The sequence below is a fragment of the Eubalaena glacialis genome, chromosome 12 (genome assembly GCF_028564815.1).
Source record: "Eubalaena glacialis isolate mEubGla1 chromosome 12, mEubGla1.1.hap2.+ XY, whole genome shotgun sequence".
Taxonomy (NCBI): Eukaryota; Metazoa; Chordata; class Mammalia; order Artiodactyla; family Balaenidae; genus Eubalaena; species Eubalaena glacialis.
The window spans coordinates 9,059,610-9,076,692 of record NC_083727.1 but is presented as its reverse complement, the minus strand read 5'-3'; the positions used below and the strand labels follow the sequence as shown (position 1 = coordinate 9,076,692).

Sequence of the window (17,083 nt, the reverse complement as noted above, 5' to 3'; positions counted from 1 at the left end):
TCTATGGAAGTTAAAGGGTGGACCAGATTTTCACTAAGATCCCTCTGTGATGCTGTGCAAAACCAAGGTGTAATTCACATACAGAGACCCGCCCGATCTTAAACACATAAGCACGGTGTAGTTGATAAACCAGTATATTCACCACCCAGTTGAAGGTGAGATTTCCGTCACCCTGGAAAGTTCCCTGGGCCCTTCCTGTTCGATACCTCTCCCTAGGGCAATCACCGTTCTGACTTCTGTTGCCCTAGGTTGGTTTTGCTTGTTCTTGAACTTCATGTAGATGGCGTCAAACAATACACGCTCTTTTTTTTTTTTTTTTGGCTTTTTTGCTCAACATAATGATTTTGATTCATGCATGTCATTGCATATATCAACAGTTTCTCTTTTTTGCTCTATGAAATTCCCTTGTTACAAATATGTTATAATGTATTTATTCCATTTACCAATTGATGGATATTTGGTAGTTTCCAGTTTGGAGCTATTATGAATAAAAACCACTGTAGACGTTCTTATACAAGACTTTCTGGGGACATATGACTTGTTTACCCCAGGTATATACTTAGGAGGGGAGTTGCAGGGCCATGGGGTAGACATATGTTTAACTTTATGGGAAACTGCCGAACAGTATTCCTAGGTGCCTGTACCATTTTAAATTCCCACCAGCAGTGTATGAGAGTTCTCACTGCTTCCATTCTTACCTGCAGTTGAAGGTCACTTAAAAAATTGTATGCATTCTGGTGGGTGGGAAGTGGTATTTGGGTGTATTGGGTTGGCCAAAAAATTAGTTTGGGTTTTTCTATATGATCTTATGGGAAACCCGAACAAACTTTCTGGCCAACCCAATAGTTTAATCCTAGTTATCTCCAGTGATTAATGATGCTAAGCAAGTTTTCATATGTTTGTTGGCTATTTGGGTATCTTCTTTTGTGTTTTCTAACTATGAGTCCTTTGGCAGATATATGGATTATCATATAATCTAATATCTGAATATCTTCTTTTATGATTAGTGCTTTTTTTTTTCCTGTTTAGGAAATCTTTGTCTACCCTAAGGTCATGAAGACATTCTTCTGTTCTCTTCTGGATACTTTGTAAAGTTTTAGCCTTCACATTTAGCTCTCAGATTAATTTTATACCACAGATTAATTTTTATGTATATATGAGTTAGGGGTAAATGTTTGGTTTTTTTCCCAGGTAGATATCCATTTGCTCTAGCAACCTGATTGATTTCTTTTTTCATCTTTATTCTAAGCTTGTTAATTTGCAAATTAGATTATGAACTTACCTACACTTCTGCAGTGTTTCCGCTTTTCCCATTACTTAAGCAGAGAGGCCATTTAACACATAAGTAGTCAAATCCTTCACGTGTAAATGTCCATTTGAAGTTCCTGGGTGTGGCAGTCTCCAGAGCTGGTCCTCCTTCCTTCCGTCTTTCCCAGTGTTGAATCCCCTACACAAAGCAGCCAGGCTGGTTGTCCTCGCACAGAGATTTAACCAGCTCTGTCCCCCTCAGCCCCAGATATCTTATCAAGCTCTCAAGCAGTATATGTGCGGCTTAATGGTTTTCCTTCATAGAACGCCATCAACCTTACCATGTTCATTTTTATAATACTCTCTTCGGGGTAGATTGGCATTAAACACGTATGTTCCCCATGTCATAAGCATAGGAACTGAAGAAAAACTTTAGGTCTGCGGATCTAATTTAAATATTGCAGGTGGTGAAATGCTAGATAAGTCTGTTGAATTCCAAACATTATGTATTAGGAACTGTTAAATCATGGTGGTCTTAAGGTGAGAAATAACCCTTCCCACCCACCGTTTTCACCGGGACTAATTTTGTAAACCCTGGCAGAAGGCGTTTCTAAACGTACTCTTCGTCAACAGGAAGTAAAAGTTAATTCTCAGGGGTTCCTTACAAGTGAATCGCTTCATCTAATCGCAGTATACTTTAAATATATGCTATTTGATATACGATTCTGTCCTTCTTTCCTCATGTTCATAAGGCAAAAGCAGGTGGGAGGGACTTGATTAAATTAAGGGCCCAGCCTCTGAGACAGTGACACCACGGGGGGCTGCTAGAAAGTGAGGAGGGTCCGGGAGCGCCGGTGGGTGCCTGACCCATGGCCTCGTCTCCGCAGGATCAACATTGAGGCTCGCAAGTCCCCCAAGCTGTCGCGTGCTGCTCAGGAGATATCCCGGTCTCCTCGCCTGCCCATGCGCAAGCCGTCCATCGGCTCGCCCAGCCTGACGCGGAGGGAGTTTCCCTTTGAAGACATCACTCAGGTAAGTGTCTTGAGCCCCGCCACGCACCCCTCCTCGTGCGTGCATGACAGCGGCTGAGCCCTTGGGACCGTCTCCGTGCCTGGGACGGCAGTGCCCGACCCGGGCGCCCTGGAGAAGAGCCCTGGTTACCCACCTCGGTGCCCCTGCCACCTCTTCATCCCGCTGGACCTCCCTCCCACCTCAGGCATCCCTGCTGCTGCCACGAGAACCTTCTCCCAGGCAGCTCTGCTTGAGACATATCCTCATGTCCACCTCTTCTCCCTCAAACCGCTCCTGACCCCTCAGTGACTCCCAGTGTCTGCAGGAGCCCAGCCCCGGCTGCGGCCCCTCAGTCTGGCCTGCCTGTCTCCCTCCTGGTCCCCCTCACCCCGGGGGCCGCAGCCTCATTGTTGACTGGCCTCTTCCCACCTTTGTGCCTTTGTTCTGCCTGCGTCTGTCCGTCTCCGGGTCAACGAGCCCATCCTCTCGTCTCCTCCTCCTTGTTTCTGCCTTCACGCTTACAGATATAAGTTCACCTCCATGCCGAAGCCTTCCTTCCCTGACTTCAGCCACAGTAACCCCAAAGCATGTTGTTTATAGCTCCCTTATAACATTTCTCAGTGACTCTCTGTCTGCAAATAATTACAAGCTTGATCTCCTCCATTAGGTTATGAGCTCTCTCGAGTGCGTGTGTGTATGTGTGTATGGGCAGGGGGAGGTTTAAGTGTAATTGACCTACAACACTATGTTAGTTCCAGGTGTACAACGTAGTGATTTGATACTTTTATACATTTCAAAATGGTCACTATGATAAATCTAGTTACTGTCTGTCACCATACAAAGGTATTACAGTATTATTGACTGTAGTCTCCATGCTGTACATTTCATCCCTGTGACTTATTTATTTTGTAACTGGAATTGTAGCTCTTAATCTCCCTCACCTGTTTCACTCATCCCCCCACCCTCCCCTCCGGCAACCATCTGTTTGTTCTCCATGAGTCTGTTTCTGTTTTGTTGTATTTGTTCATTTGGTTTGTTTTTTACAGTCCACATATAAGTGAAATCATACAGTATTTGCCTTTCTCTGTCTGCCTTATTTCACTTAGCATATACCCTCTAGGTCTATCCATGTTGTTACAAATGGCAAGATTTCATTCTGTGTTATGACTGAGTCATATTCCAGTGTGTGTGTGTGTGTGTGTGTGTGTGTGTATACCACAGCTTCTTTATCCATTCATCTCTTGATGGGTAATTAGGTTGCTTCCACGTCTTGATTATTTTAAATAATACTGCTGTGAACTTTGGGGTACACATATCTTTTCAAATTAGTGTTTTGGGAGTTTCATTTTCAGAACAATACCCAGAAGTGGAATTGCTGAATCGTATGGTAGTTCTATTTTTAGTTTTTTGAGAAACCTCCATACTGTTTCCCACAGTGGCTGCACCAGTTTGCATTTCTACCAACAGTGTTGGAGGGTTCCCTTTTCTTGAGGAGCTAGATTTTATTCGTCTTTATTATTGCCCTTACACATGCACACACACACACCCTACACATATGTGTGGTTTGGGCACAGTGATAACTTTTTAAGTTTTTTGAAATTTAATTGAATGAAAAAACATAATTGGGTGGTCTCAGGACATACTGGTATCAATGCAACTGATATTTCCGGGAGAAGTATCAAGGCTAAGAATGGAGTCAGAGCTTGGTACCTTGTGTAATAGATCAATGACCGGGGCAAAAGGAGAAGTGAAGAAAAATGTGCCCACGTCACTTCTGTGACCTTTCTAACCTACCCACACACAGGCACGCTGGGACACCATCCGCCCCTCACTCCCAGACCCGAGAATCACAGCCCGGGAGCCACCACTTAAAAACAGGGCCTGGCATGCTGTAGTCGGCGTCTGGTATTGAAATCGGTGGAATGATATAGAGAATGAATATTTCTGTCAGTGCCCACCAGTGACTTTTTAAGCAAAAAGTGTTAGCATTCTTACTTCTTAAGTGATTGATAGAAAATATGGAAAGAGATTGTGATTTTTCTTCTTTTTTTCCCCCCACAGCACAACTATCTTGCTCAGGTCACGTCTAATATCTGGGGAACCAAATTTAAGATTGTGGGCTTGGCTGCTTTCCTGCCAACCAACCTCGGTGCAGGTAAGCAGTGCATGCATCCCACTCAGAACTCAGGCTGAGAAATCAATTTCGACCTCCAGTGGCCTAAAGTGAAACACGAGCTCTTACGACACCAAAAGATTAGCATGTACTTTACCTCCAAAGTTTAACCTCCAAGTTAGCCACCATGATTTTGTAAAAATTAGAATTATTGCTCTAATTGGTTTTTTTTGCCAGTGGTGCTTTCATTTTTTTGTGTAAGCCCTGACTGATAAAAATGACAGAAATAACCAAAAGCTCTGATAGGTTTCTCGTTATTTTGATTTCTGGCCTTTTACCGTGGGCAGATTTTGGTACCAGTGTCTTTAGGTTCTTGAGGCAAAAGAAACTTCTGAAGAAAGTCGAGAAGAGAGCATCGGAGGCTATTAGAACACGTTGGCTGACTGTTAGTACAGTTCTTAGTGGTAAATCTTTATAGATTTCATTTCTAAGTACCAGATAAATATCCTATCTGTTGGGAGCTTGAGACATCGGGGAAAATGGAACCAACGGAGGACAGAGCTGGGCGAGAACCCAGAGTGTGCGTCCTCCTCGGTACCCGACTTGAGTGAGTAGCACTAACGTGTCACTTGTACTCTGGGACAGTGAGGGAGGGAAATGACAGAAGGTCCTTTTCCAAGCGGCTTCCTCCTGCCTGATGGCACAGCCACCTTGTGGGGTGGCCTGATCATCTGACATGCACACACCTCTCCAGAAGGCCGCCTTGGCCAGCCTATGGCTGGTGGCCCCATCTTGAATGTGCTCTGTGTAACCTACTAAAAATGTTTTGTTTATTTTTTTTTTTTTAAATTCTGAATCTGCCTATTAGAGCTGTCTCAAACACAGATCCTTTAAAATAAATAATTCTTGCAAAGCAGACGTTAAAAGTTATGTTGCTGTGTATGTATCTTCAGAGGCTTATGTAGCGCTGCAGGTGGATTTTTCATTTTGAAGTTATTCAGCTTAAAGAAGAGGAGGAATAAAGGTAAAATATAAAACTGACTTAGGAAAAAAGAATAGACTATCCCTGTACATAATGCAAAGAAATCTCTTAGGGTATCTTCCACAACCTGGACACCCTCTGAAGACCACAAAAGCCTGTTCTTCAGTAATTCGGCAGTGCGCTGCTGGTGTACACGGGGGTTCTGATACCAGTGTGTGAGGGTTGTGATCATCCCCATGTCAGTAAGCTGAGAACTTAGCCATCTGCTGACTATAAACATTGAAAAAAGGAATGAAAGTGAGAATTTACTTACTGGATCTTTTCATTCTGTCTGCCCTTATCTCTTGGACGTTGAGTAGATCCACGAGTGGGGTCAACGAGACCTTAAGATGGGAGGGCCCGTAAGTGCCTTTGAGGCCCGTCCTGCTGCAGTTTGAGGAATCTGAGTGCCCGAGACCAAAGCCTTCTGTATGACTGCGGTGAAATCACTGTCCTAGTCACTGACCTTTTTAAAAAGAGGGTTTTAGCTGGTACCATACGTCAAGCGAAGAGAATTTTCCATTTGATTCTACTAGAGAGAAGAAATTAACTCTTGGATTTTAGAAGGTATATTACATATGGGCACCCTATTAAATACTCTGGTAAGCTTACCAGTGTGGATGGAAAGCAAGAAGTCTGTATGGCCTGGCCTGTGGTTATTAAAAGAAAAAAAAGTGAGTGCTGTTGGTTACTTTATATTGAATAATTGGATAATAATTTGTTTCTTTCTATTAGAATGATCTGGCCTGTGAAATTTTCTATTTTTAATTTTTTACATTTCTTAATTTTAAAAATGTGGAATAAATTCAAAAGATTTAAAGGAGTATACAGTTAAGCTGTCTCGTCCTCACCCCCAGCCACCTAGTTTTTTTCTCCCCCCCTCTGGAGGCAACTGATGTTATTTCTTAATCCCTCCTGAGATTTTTAATTTTATTTCTTGTCAATCTGAATGACAAAGAATAGCACTTTAATGCATTAATTCTTAAGCTATATGGCCATCCAGAGTTTTTAAGCTGAAATTCATATTCTCTTCTGTGGGCAAGGGAGATGAAAAAGACCTGTAAGGACTGCTGGGTTGGAAAAATCATCTTAGCCCACGCCAGTCCAAGCACCCACCTTACAAAGGTGCTTCAAAAAAGAAAGTCTACTGCGCCCTGGGGCTGCTGGCCAGTCAGCCACCAGGCTGTTGGAGGTGACAGCTGTGGAGATAGGGCTTGGCTTATCTTAACACAAAACTTAAAATAGTAATAATTAAAGAAACTCTACATAAGTCACAGGAAAGGGTATAAACAGAAAGTTGACGGGGCAATTTCATCCTGATTCTAATCTACCGTGAAACTTAAATTCAGATTCATTATTTTTTTCAGCTTATTTTGTCTCTAAATATTTTAGTTGCAATCTAGGCCTTCTCTTAAATGTCCCCATTAATCAAAGTAAACCTTAGTATTTAAAGAAAGCATGTGGCAGTTCCCCGTAAGTGTCTATCCTGATCATGAAATTGAAATAGAAAGTCAGTAAGATAAGAATTCAGTCCTGAATAAAAGCAGCATTTTATTCCTACCTGAGTCACGTCACCCCTTCTGTCATAGTTGCTTTCAAACAGCTCCTTGATTGCCCGAGATTCCCCTGAGCTTGGCACTCTGGTTATCACAACTATTTTCACTAAATTATCCTTCTGATTGCAAATGAGATTTTAAAAAAATATATTTATCATACCCAGTTCATTCCAAAAAAGAGTGTAAGTTTTTAACATTTGAAATGTGTGGTTCTGTAGACAAACTACTGGCAGAGTGGCCGGGCTAGACCGAGAATTTGTTGTCACTGAATCTGCACTGTGTCCGGGGTGGCGGGTTGAGCGCCAGGGGGAGATGCAGAGCTGCCCTCAGGCTCTCAGCCCGCCCGCACAGATCTGTCTTCTGAGGGCAGGGACACCGCAGCCCCATTTCTCTTCCCGTGAGGGACTCTCCTGGCACCCTGGCTGTCCTCTGCCGTGTCTCTGTGTTGACCGTGCTTTCCTCCTCCTCCTCCCCACCAGTAATCTATAAAACCAGCCTCCTGCATCTCCAGCCGCGGCAGATGACCATCTATCTCCCGGAGGTTCGGAAGATTTCCATGGACTTTGTTAATTTACCTGTCTTCAACCCAAATGTTTTCAGTGAAGATGAAGATGATTTACCAGGTGTGTTCACGCATGTCAGCTGTTTGTCACGAGCCCACACCCTCTCTCAGTGGGTCGTGTTGGGGGACAGAGTGGTGGTAGTTGAGGATTACAGCACGTCAGGCTGCGCCTGCCGCCTCAGCAAGGTTGGAAGGCATGTGAGGTGTCACGGCAGAAAGGTCACATACTGTCACTAGTTTGGGGAGGAGGGGAGCTACCAGAGCAAGGACGATTGAGGTGGCTGTGAGCACTTCTACCCCCTTGTTTTACCCTCACGGTAATCCTCCTAGTCACGTGCCTGGATAAAGAGAAGTTAACGGGACCCATCAGGACTCAGAAATCAGAACCGAAACCCTGTCTCATGGACCCTAGGCCAGCCCTCGTCCTCTCAGTCCCTGCTTCGAGAATGACGTCACGCAGATGACCCTATGCCCACGAAGCCCGGGTTCTCAAACCTGCCCCGTCTCCCGGGCAGAAAACCTGTGCATTTCAACATCTCTCTCTCAAGTGCAGTGCAGGTCTCCATGCACAGAATAGAAGCCTGGTGTGAGTTAAAAGTAAAATCTGGTACAAGGTTTTAAAATCCCAGTTTACAGATTTTGAAATATCTATAGCATCTTAGGTTAATTTAAGTGCTTTCTAGTCAGGGGGTCCTGTTTTGATTAACAGATTAGAATGAATTCTAATTAGTCTCCCAATTATTGTCTGTGACTCTTCTCAAAAGAAGTCCACCTGCAACAATTTTATAAACACAGAGATTCCTCTACTTACAACCAAGCAAGTTTCTGAAAATCTCTGGTTTCTGAGCCAGAGGAACCCTGCATGGGCCACTGGCTTCTCCTGTACCTGGTCATTCTCAAAGAGAGGGGCTCTAGTCTCGCCATGGGACGGGCTGGACACTGATCCCAGCTCAGGCTCTGAACGTGAGGGAGTCGTCTGCCTTCTCTCAGCCCAGGTTTTTACCTGTAAAATGATTGTGCTTCCTGACAGTAGCCGCCTTTGGTTCTCTGACGGTTTACCTCTCCTGACGGGTGGAGCAGATGTTCTGGACTCACGCAGTCCGGATGGGCGAGGTCTGGCACCTGTGTTAGCCTGCGGTTTGGTGAGGCTGCACACCCTTGAGCGTGTAGCCTTTGCCCTGCTAGTTCACAGCCTTGGATCTGGGAGTATCTTTTACACTTCCTCCTTATCGCCCTCCGTTCCCCCAGAACGTGACTGATAGAGCTCTCTCTAATGCTCAGCTGTTGTTGTAATCGTCTGTGGTTCCCTGTGGAGGAGGGAACGTTTGGTCTCAGAGCTTAAACTCAGTGCTTCGTGACGCGACAGAGACTCTCGTCTCGTTCAGCGGGGAAGACACCTGCCGTCAGTATTCCATACCGAGGAGAGAACATCTGGAAGAGGAAGCTGAACAGGAATAGTAGAAAACTTGGGACAGGGCCCAGATTCGTGCAGCCAGGAGATAGTTACCTCTCACGAGAGGACCCCCGGGAAGGGGAGAGTCTGTTACAGGCGCTGAGGGCCGGCTTAGCTTTTCATGAACCAGCTGGTTTCATTTGAAGTTCTGGTGAAAGGTCAGCCAGCCTCTGCAATTAGCCTGTTAAATTCTATTTCCTGCTCGGATACTAGTTGCCACACAGCACTTAGAGGCCCACATGAGCCAGCTTGCCGTGCTCGGTGAGCACTTGACACAGGGCAGTTCAGACAGTGGCTCTGAGCACGTGCACGTGGTCTGCAGATCCTCGCTCAAGTGCACCCTTTATTAAATCCCCACTGTGTACAAATAGGATATATTTATAGGGTTTGTTCAATGGGGCTCACCTTATATACCATTTGAAATGCTAAAAAGCAGCTAAATTAGGAAATGACCCTTCCCCTCATATGCAGATTTGCTAGAGGAGTCTTTTCATTGGTTTCTCTACTGCATTTCACATGGTTCTATTTACAGAAACTTAATTGCTGTACAAATCTCACACACACACCTGCTGCATGACACTTCCCACACTAACCAGTCCATAACCCTGGATGAACCCACTCAAAAGAAGCCTAGGCACTGAGTCCTCAGTGGAGTTTCATACTGTACCAGGGCCCTCTTCTTGCACAAAAGAGTGGGCTGTTTTATGAATATCACAAGCTAAAAGCATCTTTTAAACACTTAATCGTTTGCCATGGTGCCATTCAGGTACATGGTACCAAATTCAGAAGGTTCAGAGGTATTTATTGAAAAGCTCTGGCAGTGCCCTTAGCTTACGGATGACTGCAGGCTGCCTGCCCTGAAGAACCCATCGGGATTGCCTGTGTGTCCTTCTAGAAACATTTAGGGAAGTGTTGTGTAACTTGTGTGAACTGTCCAGCTTTCCCTAAGCAAACACACCTTCCTCTGTAGTGACTGCATTCTGTATGCAGAAGGACTGGATGAGTCGAGATGTGTTGCTTATTCTGACCTAGTTTCATGGCAGTGTTTTGTTTGTAAGCAGTTCATCTTTCTGATTTCCTTTCAGTGACAGGAGCATCTGGTGTGCCCGAGAACAACCCACCTTGCACCGTGAACATCCCCATCGCCCCCATCCACAGCTCGGCTCAAGCGATGTCCCCCACGCAGAGCATCGGGCTGGTGCAGTCCCTGCTGGCCAACCAGAATGTGCAGCTGGACGTCCTGACCAATCAGACCACAGCCGTGGGCGCAGCCGAGCACGCAAGCGACAGCGCCGCCCAGTACCCCGTGCCCAGCCGCTACTCCAGCCCTGGCCAGGTGATCTTCGGGGGCGTGGAGATGAGCCGCGTCATCCCCAACCCCCCTCAGCTGTCCCTGCCGCCGCCAGCACAGGGGGCCATCCAGCTGTCCGTGCTGGACCACGGGGACCGAGACCACGAGCACCTGCAGAAGCCAGCCAAGGCCCTGCGGCCGGTGCCACAGTTGGCCACCGAGGGGGACGCGGTGGTGTTCAGCGCCCCCCAGGAGGTCCAGGTGGCCAAGATGAACCCCCCACCCCCCTACCCGGGAACCATCCCCGCGGCCCCTACCACCGCGGCGCCGCCGCCCCCGCCACCGCCCCCGCTGCCCCCGCTGGACACGTGCCTGAAGAAGGGCGACTTCTCGCCCTACCCCACGGCGGCGCACTACCAGCCGCCCCTGGGCTACGAGAGGATCACCACCTTCGACAGCAGCGGCAACGTGGAGGAGGTGTGCCGGCCCCGGACGCGCATGCTCTGCTCCCAGAACACCTATGCACTCCCGGGCCCGGGCAGCTCGGCCACGCTGAGGCTCACCGCCACCGAGAAGAAGGTCTCGCAGCCCTGCACCAGCGCCACCCTGAACCGCCTGACGGTCCCGCGCTACTCCATCCCCCCGGGGGACCCGCCCCCCTACCCCGACCTCGCCGGCCCGCTGGGCCCTCCCGGCCGCGGCGCGGGGCAGAGACCCGACGGCGGCCTCATCCACGGCACGCTGCGCAGGAACAACCGCGAGGCGGCGCTCAAGGCGGCGCCGCTAGCCGAGCCCCTGCGGCCGCCGCCTCACCCGCCCAGGCCCAAGGGCGCGGCGCAGTTCCCGGCGCGGCCCCCGCCCGCCCTGTACACCTGCAGCCAGTGCAGCGGCGCGGGCGCGGTGGGGAGGCCGGAGCTGGGTGCGGGGGCGCAGCCGGGCGCCGGCCTGGCGCACGCGGCCAGCACCTCCCCGCTGACCTCCCAGTCGTCCTACAGCCTCCTGAGCGCGGGCGACGGCGCCCGCGAGCGCGCCGACTATGTCAACTCGGCCTTCACCGAGGATGAGGCGCTGGCCCAGCACTGTCAGGCCGAGAAGCCGCTGCGGCACACCCCGCTGAGCGAAGCCGCCGTGCCCGTGAAGCGGCCGCCCCCCTACCAGTGGGAGCCCGTGCTGGGGGAGGATGTTTGGGTTCCTCAGGAAAGGACAGCGCAGACCGCGGTGCCCAACCCCCTGAAGCTGCCCCCTTTGATGGTAGGTCAGAGCCAGCACCTGGATGTGTCCCGAGTGCCCTTCGTCTCCCCCAAGCCTCCCGCCAGCCCTGCTGCTACTTTCCAGACAGGCTATGGCATGGGAGTGCCCTATCCGGGGGGCTATAACACCTCCCCTTTGGCGGGGGTGCAGGCTCCCTGCTCCCCGAAAGACGCTCTGGCCCCAGCACAGTTTGCACAACAGGAGTCCGCGGTGGTTCTTCAAACGGCCTACCCGCCCGGCCTCTCCTACTGCACCCTGCCCCCCATGTATCCGGGAAGCAGCGCCTGCTCGGGTTTACAGCTGCCACCCATCGCCTTGCACCCCTGGAATTCCTACAGCGCGTGCCCGCCCGTGCAGAACCCCCAGGGCGCTCTGCCCCCCAAGGCGCACTTGGTGGTGGAGAAGCCCCTCGTGTCCCCGCCGCCCACGGACCTCCAAAGCCACTTGGGTACAGAGGTGATGGTAGAGACCGCAGACAACTTCCAGGAAGTGCTCTCCCTGACGGAGAGCCCAGTCCCCCAGCGAACGGAGAAGTTCGGCAAGAAGAACCGGAAGCGGCTGGACAGCCGGGCCGAGGAGGGGAATGTACAGGCCATCACTGAGGGCAAAGTGAAGAAGGAGGCTCGGACTTTGAGTGATTTTAATTCCCTGATCTCCAGCCCCCGCCTGGGGAGAGAGAAGAAGAAAGTGAAGAGTCAGAAAGACCAGCTGAAGTCGAAGAAGTTGAATAAGACAAATGAGTTCCAGGACAGTTCGGAGAGCGAGCCGGAGCTGTTCATCAGCGGGGACGAGCTGATGAACCAGAGCCAGGGCAGCAAGAAGGGCTGGAAGAGCAAGAGGAGCCTGAGGGCGGCCAGCGAGCTGGAGGAGTTCAAGTGCAGGAAAGCCAGCGAGAAAGAGGACGGGCGGCTGGGCAGCCAGGGCTTCGTGTACGTCATGGCCAACAAGCAGCCTCTCTGGAACGAGGCCACCCAGGTGTACCAGCTGGACTTCGGGGGGCGGGTGACCCAGGAGTCGGCAAAGAACTTCCAGATCGAGCTGGAGGGGCGGCAGGTAAGAAGCCATGTGCTGGGGTATGGCCAGAATGCCACTTTCTGGTCCTGCCAGGTCTCTGGACTTTGGCCTTTGGGAGCATTTTTCAGAAGGCCAGATGGGAAATGTGGGAAACGGCTGATGACTCTTAGCTGGGGCCCGTCGGGCTTGTAATTTTCAGTGTGCCTGTTGCTATCTTTTCTTTATTTCTCCCCAAAGTAACGCATGTCCTGATTTTTTGAAGTCAGATGGTTCTGTGAGACCCATGAGGAAAATAGCAGGCACCTGCCCACTGCCCACACCTGCTCTCCAGAGGCCAGCTCTTCCAACTCTGTGTGCTTCTTCTGGTGTTTGCCACCGTACTTGTGAAGAACACATTCCTACTTCTATCTCTTGATTTTCCAGTTTGGGGCATCATGTACTGACTTCTTCCTGAGCACCATGAGGGTTCATTTTCTTCACCCCAGCGCCCCCCAACATGTGAACTTTCCCTTCCCCCTTTTTGCACGCAAATCAGTAGTCATTGGTCCCCTCGTTGTGCCACTGAATATGGTTCATTTCTGAGCCATGTATTATGGTTTAATTACAGTTCCTTTTTTATCGTGTAGGCTTTTTACCCTAGACGTAATAATTACCCAGTTTTCATTTGCTTGTTTTTCTGTGTTTCTGTTATTAAGTCCTTCCCCAGTTCTCCGGCAGAGCGTACATCTCCTCTTGGTGCACTTGAGCACTTTGTGTAGTTTGTCAGTTCTTCCTGCTCCAACCTGGAATTGTTGCTGTGGTCCCACTGCATCGCTGTCGTTCCGGGACTACCCTTCTCCACCATCCCGGGAATTCCCTTCACTGCTCATATTTAAATTTCATCGTCATTAATTCGCTCAAGAAACGATTATTGAGCACCTGCTATATGCCTGGCAATCCTCTTGGCCAGGAGTTGGGAAATTATGGCCTACAGGCCCATCCAGCCTGCAGCCTCGTTTTATAAATAAAGTTTTATTGGAACACAGCCTCGCCCATTATTTCAGTACTGTCTGCGCTGCTTTTGCCCTGCAACAGAGGTTCAGTAGCTGTGGCAAAGTCTGTGTGACCTACAAAGTCTAAAATGTTTATCATCAGCCCTTTACAGAGAGTTTGGGAACCCCAGTTCTGAGTGCTGAAATTTAGAGCACTGCGGAAAACAGAGGAAGATCTCTGTCCTCATGGAGTTTACAAAAATGGAAGAAAGACCATAAACAATTAAATATGTGTAACATCTTATAATATACAGTGTGGTCACAGTAAGCACTGGGGTGACAGGAAAGCAGGTGCAGGAGGTGGAGTGCAAGGGGGACCACGTGTGCTCTGTTTGGTCCCTCTCTGAGCAGTGTGACATCTGACAAATCACAGGTGATGGTTCTCTTAAGCCTCTTTTAGCCTGTAGATTTTTTTCTCTACTTTTTCTTTCTCCTTTCTGTTCCCTTGGTGGAGAAACCACTTCCTTTGACCCGAGGAGCTTTCCACGCTCTGAATTTTGCTTGTGGCCTCCCCACTGCATGATTTAACATGTTCCTCCATCTGTTTATTTCCGACAAACTCATAGTTAGATTGAGAAGCTTTTCAGAGTAGCTTTTGTTGGCAGAAATATCTCACAGGCCGCGCTGTCTGCTTCTATCAGGAGCCACAAGGAGGTTTTCCTTTAACGTCTTTGCTTCACCGCCCCACCTTCACCCCAGGTGATGCAGTTTGGAAGGATTGACGGCAACGCATACATCCTGGACTTCCAGTACCCCTTCTCCGCTGTGCAGGCCTTTGCAGTCGCCCTGGCCAACGTGACCCAGCGCCTCAAATGAAGAGACTGGTGTGGGGAGGAGAAAGCGGTCTGATCGCAGACGCTGGAGGAGCCTGCACGGCCTGGTGCCCGGGGGACCAGAAGACAAGGGCAAAACTGGAAACGTCTGTCAGGCCCAGGGGAGGGCACTGACCTTTCGTTGTTGTTTGTTTGGGTTTTTATTATCCTTTATTGTGTTTTTTTCTTCTCTTATTTTTTTAAACAAAAGTAAAATACAGGAGAGCAGTGTTTGCAAGCAAAGGGTGCAAGGCACCTACCTGGTGGTGTTTAGGAGGTGTGGTCGCTGTGGGAATGTCCTACTGGGTTTGCTTATGTCGGCGACGGGACAAGGGGCCCTTCAGAAGGAAGGTTAGACTGCCTTCTCGCCTGCTGTTCTTCTAGACTAGGAGTGTGCATTGTTTTCATTCTCCACAACATCTAGCTTTTATTATTCCTCCAACATCACTACTAGTGTAAATATAAAAAACTTTTTAAGAAAAACACAACCAAAAAATCCTGAAGGTGCAGGTTCTCTTAGGGGGGGACAACATTTAATTCACACATATTATGTTATTCTCCCAGAGGTGACTTGATTAATGAGGGGTATTTTGGCAAATGCACTGTGTTTGACTAATAAAAGTAGGCTTTTTACGGGGGTGCTATTACCAGGTATAAATACGATTTGCTCATGAGCTCGTAGGGAAAGGATGACAGGCGAGGAAGGATCTTCTGCAGGTGTTCATGTGGGTGGCTCACGTCGTGTGACTTGAAGCAGTACAAGGGCCACGCTCCTCTTCAGAGGGGGTTTACACTGAAGCCTCCACTAGTTTCCTAATGTGTCAGAATTCCGTTGGTTCAGTGATCATTCAGTCTGATTGACTTCAGGAGAAAGATCCCCGAGTAGCGTGTGGGGCAGCAATTTTCTGGGCTGCGATGGTGGCTCGTTAGAGACCTGCTGCTGAGAAGTGGGCTTCACTCCCTCTCCCCTCTCATTGAACCTGGGAACCGTGCCAGAGACGGTGTCTTCCCCATTAGGTAGCACTGTTCTATACTTGCTCTTTCTAAAAATGCTGACAACACTGATTTGAAAGCACTCCTTTCCTCTTTTGGGCTATATTAAAATTAAGTTGGCTAGAGATGTTTTCCAGATTAGAAATGTAGCAAAAGAAATGTTAGGCATTTGCCAGGGTATGAAAAGATAAGAGTTATAATCAAATCTTTTGACAAGAGCCCCACAAGCTTTTCTAGAAAAAAAAAAAAAAGTTTATTAACTGTACAGACTGTTTACTGAGGAGATAAACCACTGGGAGAACGTGGTTAAAGTTACAGTACTTAATGTAGTTGGTTGACTGTTCTTTGTTAATTTCAACAACAACAACAACAAATCCAGAGATTATCTTTTCCCACCTCCCCCTCCTCGGGGGGCAATATTCAGCCCTGATAACAAGACCCAGTTCATAGTTTTTAGTTACTGATATCTGTGATGTTGTTTAGGGCAGGAACACAAGAACTGTCTACCAGTTTAGAGTCCTAAATTTGGATTTTGTTTGAAAACAAACAGGTGGAAGATACTGCAGAAACGTATTTTCCAAAAAAAAAAAAAAAAAAATTTGTTTTTAATCTTCTGTTTTAGTTTAAAAATTAGAAAAGAAACAGGCCCAATGCAAGATGACATCACTTACCGTTTTCTTCAGACCCGGAAGAAACACAGGTGAGGTTTCAAATATGGTGAAGGACATCTCCCAGCTAATACCAGAGCTTCCCATTTTATATTTTAAAATATTGAACCGGATTCTTTGGTGGGTAAATTTTTCCAGAAAGAATATAGCAATGTATTCAGAATTATATAATTCTTTTATATGAGTTTCTGTAGCTTAACATGATGTTTCAATGCTTATTATCAGCTGTGCAATAATGGTTATAGCCTATTTCTAAATAATTTAAATGCAGTTCCCCTGTTTTATTGTCCAAAAGTTAATTATTTATCTTGCTTTCATAGTGTTCATAGGAATTATTTTGTTACTATGTTCTGGTGAGTTATGCCCACTTTATTATTTATTTAGAAAAATAGTATGTTTGTAACGACTTATTTGGTGGCAGTATATTTTGCTGCAAAAAATAAAAAGGACGTGATAGAAGGTTTTTTTACTGGACAATTTGTAACTTTTTCTAATTGGGAAAAATTCCTATTAATCCTTTAAAAGCAATTCTTTTTTTTTTCATTTTGTGGTATCAGTTATATAAAAGGAAGAGATTTCTTTGAGATAACGTATCCTAAAATATTATTTCCCCTTCTGTTGAAAACTTTATTTTTAATGAAAATAAAAGGTGAAATGAAATGAGACTTAAGAGAATGAGAGTAGCACAAAAAAGGAATTATGGTAATAAGTTTCAGTTCTTCAAGTTCTGACTGGTTTTTGAGATGTAAAGACCACATTTTAGAACTTTTCTTAATAAGAGCAAAATACAGAGGGAAATCCTTGGAATGAAGACTACAGATGCGTGTGTGAAGAGAAAGTGAGTATGTGTCACAAATAATTAACTAAACTTACTAAATTCTTAGCTCACTCCCCAAAGGACCTTTTCCCCACCTGGGGACAAAGGCCTCCGTCTCGGATCCGCCTCTGGATGAGCGGCGGTCGCTCAGCTCTGCGGCCCCGGCCGGAAGGAAGACGTAGTCCCCAGTGCAGTCAGACAGACAGGCGTCTGCAGCCGTGGCGACGCGTGGCGTTTCACTT

The 17,083-nt window shown here is 47.6% G+C and overlaps 1 protein-coding gene across 1 annotated transcript in view; it reads left to right on the top strand.

The window, feature by feature from the left end:
- The window catches only part of TULP4 (TUB like protein 4), a 169,085-nt gene extending 152,767 nt beyond the window's left edge, over positions 1 to 16,318 (top strand). Inside the window, exons 10-14 of the mRNA XM_061207381.1 lie at positions 2,136 to 2,280; positions 4,321 to 4,414; positions 7,429 to 7,572; positions 10,050 to 12,559; positions 14,251 to 16,318. Of these exons, the coding sequence (XP_061063364.1) occupies positions 2,136 to 2,280; positions 4,321 to 4,414; positions 7,429 to 7,572; positions 10,050 to 12,559; positions 14,251 to 14,367 (3,010 nt within the window). The 3' untranslated portion in view covers positions 14,368 to 16,318. The remainder of the gene's footprint in view (positions 1 to 2,135; positions 2,281 to 4,320; positions 4,415 to 7,428; positions 7,573 to 10,049; positions 12,560 to 14,250) is intronic.
- The last annotated feature ends 765 nt before the right edge of the window (positions 16,319 to 17,083 follow it).